Source organism: Ctenopharyngodon idella, chromosome 7, assembly GCF_019924925.1.
Source record: "Ctenopharyngodon idella isolate HZGC_01 chromosome 7, HZGC01, whole genome shotgun sequence".
In the NCBI taxonomy this organism is placed as follows: Eukaryota; Metazoa; Chordata; class Actinopteri; order Cypriniformes; family Xenocyprididae; genus Ctenopharyngodon; species Ctenopharyngodon idella.
This window is the reverse complement of record NC_067226.1, coordinates 41,140,081-41,149,852: the sequence shown is the minus strand read 5'-3', so window position 1 is coordinate 41,149,852 and position 9,772 is coordinate 41,140,081. Positions and strand designations below refer to the sequence as shown.

Genomic DNA, 9,772 nt, shown 5'->3' with positions numbered 1-9,772 from the left:
CAGATGTCTCAGACTGCATCAGGTTTTCCTCCAGGATTTCTTTACCGGTGTTTGGCTGCATCAATTTCAGAGAACTTCCCCACAGCATCACCATGCTTCATGGTCAGAATGGTGTGTTTCTGACGATGCACAGCAATTGGCTAACACCAAACATGGCATTTAGTTTGATAGCCAAAAGCTCAATTTCGGTCTCATCAGACCAGAGACGACTCTTCCATCTGGCTTCAGAGTCTTCCTCATGCCTTCTGGCAAACTGCAGCCGAGATGTCATATGACATTTTCAACAGTGGCTTCTCTCTGTCACTCTTCCATAAAGCTGTGACTGGTGAAGAACCCAGATGACAGTTGTTGTTTCCAGTCTCTCCAATCTCAGCCACTGAAGCTTGTAACTCCTTCATTGGTCATCAGTCTCTTGGTGGCCTCTCTCAACAGTGTCCTTCTTGCATGGCCACTTGAGGACATCATTCTCTAGGTACATTGACAACCATACTCTTTCCATTTCTTAATTATTGATTTTACTGAACTCCAAGGGTGAGGGCTAATTAATGACTTGTATCCATCACCTGCCTTGTGCTCTTCAATATTTTTTTTTTCTTTCAGGTTCTGCAACAAAACTGATAAACCAGAGGTTGGATTTTCCATATTGAGGTGTATTTATTATAGAATCAGTTGAAACCCTCTGATGATGCACAAATTGCATGTATTTTACGTGACCTTAAAAATTAATTAGTACCACCAGTTATTTAGATATTAAACGGGCTATTTAGATAATGAATTATAACTATTTCGATCACTTTGTAGACATTTTAGATTTATAGTATTTAATATTTAAAAGTTTTACATTTTTATTTTAAATCCAAGTAATTTTATGTGCTTGTCATTTTTTATTAGTTTTCTTAAATACTTCTATTTATAATTATTTTATTTTATATTTTAATTTGACCTATTTCCTATGGTTTTAATAGTTTGTTCACAATATCTATGGTATCCACTTTTTCCAGTAACAATACATAAGAGTGATGCTTTACAAACTGAATTAAGAGACAAATTAGATTAACTTGAATGAATGATACTGAACTCAAATAAGCCACACAATATTCAAAGTTTTTCAAAAGATATAATATTTTGTGCTCCAAACAGTATTCCAGGTCTATAATTTTATATTTTAGAAATTACAGTGCATCGGATGCTTAATTGCTGAGAAAATGTAAGAAAAGAAAAACCTTAATCAAAAGACAATCATGCAGATATTTTAGACATTCTGTACATTTGTTTCTTTAATAGACAGCAATCAAATGACTTCACTAGTCCCATTGGAATCCAGTTTTTCTTCATCATTAACAGAGAAACAAGCACCCAGATACTGGATTGTTGTGTGTATTCAACAGAGCAAAACAACTATTCTTGGGTGGAAGTATTTCTACCAGTCTTTAGAAATCTGACAAAACAGAACAAAACTGCTGGAATCCCAAATTGGGTGAATATGATTAAAAAATTAATGCTGGAAAACATGCAATTAACCTCATAAATGAGCACATTAGCATGACTGCCCTAATCTCAACCCTAACAAAGATGACCACTGATGTACTTCATTAATTTATTAAAACAATTTACAGAAATAATAGCTGAACAGAACTCGCATTCAATAAATCTCTACCCAAACCATTAATAGACATTATGATCTATACTGCTTTATTTTGATCCTAACTGCAAAGCTGTGAATGCATTTGTGCAATTTAGGCCCTCGTCGTAAGCTAATGCAGTAACTATTTGTATTAATTGATTCTTTTATTTGAAGTCGACAAAAAGAATAGTACACATGAACTTGATTGAGCATGACTGATATCAAGGTTTTTTATTATTGAAGTAAAAGCTCCTTTACAGAATAAACAGGGACTTTTCTACTCAATAACATAGCAGGAAGTTCTCAATGTCAATAAGGAATGTCAACATCCACATGAATGCTCATGCAAAAAAAGTTGATGGTGGTATCCCTGTTAAGCGTTTGCTCCCAATCAATCCTTAGTGCCTATATTGACCAATTTAACAATATGTTTTTATCAGGTGCCAAAATGCACGGCGGAGCTGGGAGCAAAGAGTTATAAAAAAATAATTATATCTTGACAACAAATCAAAAACAGAAAACAAAACAGACAGAAATCTAATGTTGAATGACAATGTGTGACGATGTACAACCTCAGAAGCATTGCACAGCGCATACTGAATTCAAAATGTATAGTCCTTATACCGTTGGGTAGTTTCAGTATTGAGAGTACTCCTTGGTTTGAAGTTTAGCAACAATGCGCTCCAGTTGCCTCTTAGCCTCGCACTGAGGGAAGTTGCCCATTTCGTAGTACTGTGGAGCGATTTTCACCAGCCTACAGGATGAGATGGTACACAGAATGTTTACTCACTTTTTCCTTTCTTTGTTGCAAAAACATTTACTCTTTGCCAACAGTGCACAAACAGATTCTGTATTTGAATGTTTTAGCTTACCATTCGGGTTTTATATCAGTGCAGGTGCGGATGTAGTTCTTGGTGGTCAGCACAAACTCATTGTAGAGAACCCACTCAGGCTTGTGGTCCAGTACGGTAGAAGGGTGCAACTGGACCACCTGGTTGTCCTTCACTGTGAGATAGTGGCCAGTGCGCTCCAGGTGAGCAACCTGATAACACCAGAGACGCAAATTAACAAATAAATCAACCACAAGCGAACCAAACGCGCACACACTGACGTTTCTTCAGGCACCTACACGGGCAGCGTGAGGATGTCGAGATTAACCTGAGCAATCAGTCTCAATAAACGGCCGACTCAAACAGAGACGTCGGTAATAGAACGCCCGGTAATTCGTACACCAAGGCGGAAATTTGTCTCACCAGTAAAGGTTAATGTTGACAAATATTTCAATATTAATGGAGTAATTCAACTAGTCAGGTCACTTGTTTCAGGTACCCCCTCCTGGAGAGCGACTCGATAAAAACGTCATTTATTTTCACTACGTGGGATGAAAATTGCCTTGATTTCTTGCAAGCGTTTAAATGGTCACACTTTGATAGAAAGCCTTGCATTACATTAGCAAGCCTCAGTGATTCTGCATTCCCAACAGACACTGTATCTTCTAATTCAGACAGAGATTAGAAGGAGAAATCAAACTCTACTTTAAAAGTAGCTGTACTTTAGTTTAAGATTAAAAAAAAATAAAGTGGACTAATAATTAACTAAAGCCTTAAGCTATAAGATCATCCAAGGCTTCTCTATTATAAATAATCATGGCCAAAGGGCATTATTGTCTTGACGGCCCTTCAGCTGTGACTACATTCACAATAGAGATTTGTTGATTTGGACATCAGTCATTTTGACACTGAGGGTGATCTATTGTAACTTTTTAATTCTGTCATTTATTACTCACGCTCATGCCGTTCCACACCCTTAAGACCTTCGTTCATCTTCTGAACGCAAATTGAGATATTTTTGTTTAAATCCGATGGCTCAGTGAGGCCTACAAAGGGAGCAACTTGATACTGGCGAATGTCTTTCTGTGCACACGAGTCGTTCACAGACAGCGTGTTCTAGTTAACGCTAGTCAAATTATGACGGAAAAAAACAGATGCTGTGTTAATCAAGTTAAATATTTTTAACGTGTTAAACTGACAATTCATTGCATACGTAAACGCGTTAAATTTGACAGCCCTAATATATATAAACATTTAAATTGTGGCTGTCAAAAACTTCATGGATTTATTCAAACATACATTACATATTGAAGAACAGTAAAAAAAAAAAAAAAAAATGAATATGTAATATGGTGCATATATTTAGCAAATGCATGAGTTTTATTTCTAGCTGACTATCGAGTTTATGATCTGTGAATGGTTTTTCTGAGGTAAATGCAACAGTACGTGACATTGTCTACAAGCTGTTTTATTGACATCTTTCTGCGGTTAAAACACTGATTGAGAGATTACACAAGACGTGACATGGATTTTGGAAAGCTCCACTGTATCTTTCAACACCTGATGTTCATTCATGTTTATTTGGTGCTGTAACTAATACTAAAGTGGAAGAGATGATCAGTTCACTTGAACTGAGGCTCTACAGCAATCTATTACGCCGCATTAAAGAGCAGCAAAATGGTATTTATCGCTTGAATTTTTTAACAAAATGGACAGAATTTGTAATCTGAGACGGTTTCATTTCAAAAGTAACAATGCAAAGTTTATTGCCATTCATTGGATGGGAGGCGCACTACAATGTTCAATGTTTACAATGTACAATGAAATTATCTTTTTTTTTTTTTGTCGCTGCTCAGTGTTTCTGCTGCTGTTGTTAAAATAACCGTAGCATATTACTTCTTGAGCGGGAGAGCGCACGGAGCAGAAAGGGCTTGAATAAAGTGTATTTGCCACTAAATAAAAATATTATTAGAGGATACAGAATGACCATTACCATAAACGGCCCTGAGCGCTTGTGGTGTGAACAGCTTCGTTGTTTTGACGTGCTGCTAGCTTTAAAGCAATATTTTACCGTTACTACAGTTGTCATTTTATCTGGTGGTCCGGTTGGAACCAAACCGAGGTTCAGAACCGGACTGCGGTCTGCTATTTGAGGACATTACAATTTACCAAAAAATACATCTCATGTATCTCACAATTTCATGCATGGATATCTACAATCGCAATTCACAAGACTTAGCAGGTTGGTTTTTTTTTTTACATTGTTCATTAACCTTTTAACTGTCACCGTCCCCCTTCTTGAGCAGAGATCTGAACTTATATGGATGTAATTCACGAATGCTTTTGAATATTGACCTAAGGTTGGGTTGAGTGTTTAAGCTTTCAAATGACACCTACTTCCTGATGATTACTAAAATATGTGATGGGGACAAAAGGTAATAAAAAAAAAATAAATAAAATAAAATAACACCAAGTATCCTACTATCAGGACAGTGACAGTTAACAGTTTAAACAAACAAGCGTAATTGAATCTTTTTGGCACCTTTATAGACAAACACACCTGCATGAAGAATCCGGTGACTAGAGCGCGGCGGATGTTGATGTAGTAGTCACGGCTGGTGAACTCTGTGCTGCGTCGTGGCAGGTTGAAGCGGTCCATGATGCGTGAGAGCTGCTGCCGCACATTATCAGCCGACATCAGCGAGCGGTAGTTAACAAAGTTATCATAGCACCACTGCACTGACTCGTGGTCTTGGAATAGAATGGTTACACATTAAAACCAGGTTAAGAGCAACATACAAACAGATCTGAACTTAGACCACCACTGCAAAGTTATATAAACTTCTAAATAGCTAATTATGCAGCTTAATAACAAAAATGACATATTTCAAAGATTTTAAGATTTAAGGTGAAGTGTGTAACTTCTGCAGCACTCGCGTCACCATTTGGACAAAATTGGACCATTTTAAACAATTTTTTTTCCAAAACATTTCTCCACATCTGCTTTTAGCAGGCCAAACAAAGTCCCACCCCAAACTCAAGCCACTGCTTCAGGCAATGTTGTCAGGAGGTTCAAATAAACAGTGGCTCAGAACCACATCATGCTTTCGAGGAAATCAAACTACAAATGGCTTACTTGACTTTAGAAATATTTACACACTTCACCTTTAAAAAAAAAAAATTACTGGAAAAATGCATCCATTCACAAAGTATTTAACATCTAATTTTTTTACAATTTTATTTCTACTAGTCCAGTTATGGGAAAAAGCTTACAAAAACTATTCAATACATATATAAATATTTCATGACTTTACAGGGTTCCTACACATTTTCAATTTCAAAATTTCATACTTTTCCAGACTCAAATTTCCAAACCTCTAGTATTTAGCATAAACAGTTCATTATTCAGCATTATATCTTTCCCAATGATTTTCTCAAAGTGATAATGTGCTTACATGATGAGAAGAAACCTAAAACGTTTCATAACTTGGGCTGAAACGATTAGTTGATATGGACAATAAAAAAATAAAATAAATAAATAATTGGACAAATATTTTTGTAGGGGCTGCAATAACGCAGTTTGACCAGTAGTGTGCTGTAACGCAACTAATGTAATTATCGATCAAACACACTGATTAATCAGTGAAATAATCGTCAATAACAGTCAATTAACTGTTCTAATAATTAGATTAATAGCTTATCAAAATAATTGTTTTTTGTAGCATTATTTATAACCTGCATATATTCACCTCTGACACAATTAGTGAAGTTAAAAAGAGACTGGCTTATAGTAAAGACAAACAGTTTTGCATAATGAATATGTGCGCCTTGAATTCATTCATTTGAATTTGAGAATCACTGAACTTTTGCCATAAAAATCACTTTGATAAGATTTATTTTTTAGAAATTCTTAATTCTGTATTTCATAAAACTGAATAAGGAAAATAGTCTGGGGAAACAAATATTTTTCCATACTCTGTCTTCCTTTTTCCATACTTTTCCAGACCTGGAAAATACTAAAATCCAATTCCATACTTTTCCAACATGCGTAGGAACCCTGACTTTGACTATATCCTTACCTTTAACTTTCAGTGTATTGAAAAACAGTGGTGATTTTGCAACCCTAAATGATCAGCATTGCAATTTTGCAACATTTTTTCCAAGTTATACCACAATGCAAATTCAAAATTATGAATATCAATAGTTTGGTCTCTGAGGGCTTTCTGCTAATTCAAAATTCATGTAATTTGGTGCTAATTTAAAGGGTTTATAAAATGTATACAATCAAATTCACTGGAGTTTTGTACTGACAGATAAAAACGCTGTAACAAAAAACATGTCAGCTTCGCATGAACACAAACATAGTTTCATGATTGTTATCAAGTTTCAAATAAGAGCTGACTACTAGATAACGTGAGATGCAAGAAACCCCATGAGAGTTTGAGAGAAAATATGGAAGCTGAAGTGAGAAATGAACTGCACATAATTTGCTGTCTTTCAGAACAGTTTTAGTACCGCGTTGCCTCGCAGGCACTGATTTTGATGAAGCAAATTACGATTTTCGGCCACCTACAAAAACAACCTGAAATTAGTTGTAATAGATTTAGGCAATTAGGCTAATTAAAAATGGGGGGAGGGAATCATCTCACATGAGCACAAGATGCAACTGTGTCTGTGTGTGTGTGTGTGTGTGTGTGTGTGTGTGTGTGTGTGTGTGTATATATATACGTACTCTGTTTAAAGGCATGGTAGACGTTGAGCAAGGTCAGGTGGTCCCCGTCGATGTGGGCAAACCTCATTTTGGACTCGTCAGCTGCCTTCTTGGCTTCGGTGGGACGCACAAAGCACTGTGGGACTAAACAAGGTTGGTATGGGCCCCAACATAGCCGCCCATAGGGATGAGTCAAGCGTTCACCCAGACAGGACACAAGGCCTAGTTCTGAGGCTAGAGCACGGCACAGGGTACGCTACACCAAAAAGCAGGACGGGGTAGGGGGAGAGCTGCTGCTTTCGGCTTTTCATTTGCCTTTCTGGAATAGAGAAATTGCGGCGGTGGAAATTGAGCTAAACCTGTGATCTGATATTCCTCTGGGGAGGACGAGGTCACTCGGCACAGTCGATCCTGACTGACGTTACTTGTGTTCATTTAAAATACATGCTGCTATATATACTCAAAATATATATATATTTAGGCCTAAATTTAGGATTTATTTGAATTGCATATAAAATTTTCAATTGGATTACAGTTTTGAACGAAAAAGCTTACCTGTTTCATTTATCTATGACTGACGAATATGCGTCACATTTAAACCCATAACGATAATCAATATATCGACTTATCGCACGATATATGGACATGACTGATAATTTATCTTCTTATCTGCCCTCCATGTCGGAAGCGAAAGCAGAGCTTGGCCAGCTCCGTCATACACAGCGGACACTGATGGGTGAAAAGGAGGCATCATTTGAGAATGTCTTTTGCAACATCTCGACCATAACGCGGCATTATAAACGTGGCGCTCGAGGAAAAATAAGTTCAACTTTTTAGAAAACACGCCCCTAGAACAATAGATTTAGCAGCAGATATGGCCTGTTGGGCATTTATTCATATGGACATCTGACTGTAAAGTAGGGTTTGTTTTTCAGCAATAATGTGCACCCTTACTTTACGGAGAAAAGAAGGTCAGGGGAAAATCTGTAGATGCAAGTGACTTGTGCATTTGCAAGTGTGTTTTTTTTTTTTTTTCTCTACTTGTTACTTTGCACTTTAGCAAAGATTTATTTATTATTTACTCAATTTAAGATATTTAAATTTTTGACACTGTAGGCCTACTTGCATTATTATGCTGTTATATTCAGTGGCATAAAAAGGTCTTAAAATGACTATCATTTATCGCAATTATTTCTGGGACAATATATCGCCCAACAAAAAGTAGTTATAACAGGCCTAGTCACATTAAATTTAAGTTTATTTTATTTCAGATTAAATTATGATCAATATTTAAGTTTCTTTTTATTAAATTTGTTAGAACTAATCCAAATGGATGAAAATTTGATATGCAATTCAAATACATAAATCTTAAATTCAGGTGAGACTTTTTTGGTGTGAATTATTTTAATTATTTTTTAAATATTTTAAAATATTTAAATATATTTCTATTTTTAATTAGGAAACTGAGGTTCAAATTTCTATGATTTTAGGTTACATTGGACGTGATCTGAAGCCCAGCATTGTTTAAAGGGTTACTCAGGTCAGTTCAGATCTGACAAACAAAGCCTGAACCTAGTAAGCGAGCTCTTAAGCGGCTGTATCATATGTCCTACTCTCCCCCACCCCTCTGCATCACAGACATTTAATAGCTCAAACGCCATTCTGATTTGGCAGTCTTACAGTGCGACACATTAAGAGACCGGACAGTTTGTGAGTCCTTCCTTTGAGAGTCGTTCTATATAATGGCTTCAGCCAAGCAGCTAAACGCATAAGCAGACTGTTTATTCAACCATTACGATTAACTTGGTTGGCAACTTGAAATTGTGGATATGTAGACAATAAAACAGAAGACTAACATCTTGTTTGTTGTTTTGTCCTGAGCATATTCAGACAGACATCTAATTGAAAATGAGTGAGCTACAAATAATTTATATTTCATAGCCATTCTTCTCTAATAATTCTTAGATCATATGCAGGGATCATGTGTGTACATGAGCATATACTACCTGATAACATTGCGGTGATGGAGAGGATCTCATTGGAGCAGTTGAACTCGCAGCTGGCGATGACCATCTTGGCCAGCTGGGGGTCGAGAGGGAACTCAGCCATCATGGAGCCCAGCTCCGTCAGGTCACCGTCGTCATTCAGTGCCGCGAGATAGTTCAACAGCTCCAGGGCTCGCATCAGTGTCTCAGGAGCTGACAGAAAAATATATTATATTACATTACAATACAATACAATACAATACAATACAATACAATACAATAATAAATTGTGAATTTTTTGTGTATTAAACTATGCCACTGGAAAATGCCACTGGAGTAAAACGCCAGATTGTTGGAGGTGTTCTGAGTAGGTTTGTGCGATAATGACAAAAAAAATTGTTATGTGTAAAGTTGTTAACTTGTTACCTGGCGCTTATGCATCTTGTTGTTGATGTTCTTCAATTAAATGACTACTAAAAGTAATTTTATGGTTTAGTTTGTGTAAAACATCTAGTAGCCTATAATTCGTTTGCCATTTTTGCCGGTTCAACAGTGATGTCTGTCTGCCATCAGCGATGGACGATGGCATCGTCTATCGGCCCAACCTTAACTGAAATAGTCA

General features: G+C 36.6%; 1 protein-coding gene across 2 annotated transcripts in view; it reads right to left on the bottom strand.

The window, feature by feature from the left end:
• Positions 1 to 1,829: 1,829 nt before the first annotated feature.
• The window catches only part of dhx15 (DEAH (Asp-Glu-Ala-His) box helicase 15), a 33,934-nt gene continuing 25,991 nt past the window's right edge, over positions 1,830 to 9,772 (bottom strand). For both annotated transcript variants that reach the window (XM_051900650.1, XM_051900649.1), the window contains exons 10-14: positions 9,172 to 9,363; positions 7,187 to 7,309; positions 5,015 to 5,205; positions 2,497 to 2,666; positions 1,830 to 2,378 (exon numbers count right to left, since the gene is read on the bottom strand). In XM_051900650.1, coding sequence (XP_051756610.1) covers positions 2,261 to 2,378; positions 2,497 to 2,666; positions 5,015 to 5,205; positions 7,187 to 7,309; positions 9,172 to 9,363 — 794 coding nt within the window. In that variant the 3' untranslated portion in view covers positions 1,830 to 2,260. The remainder of the gene's footprint in view (positions 2,379 to 2,496; positions 2,667 to 5,014; positions 5,206 to 7,186; positions 7,310 to 9,171; positions 9,364 to 9,772) is intronic.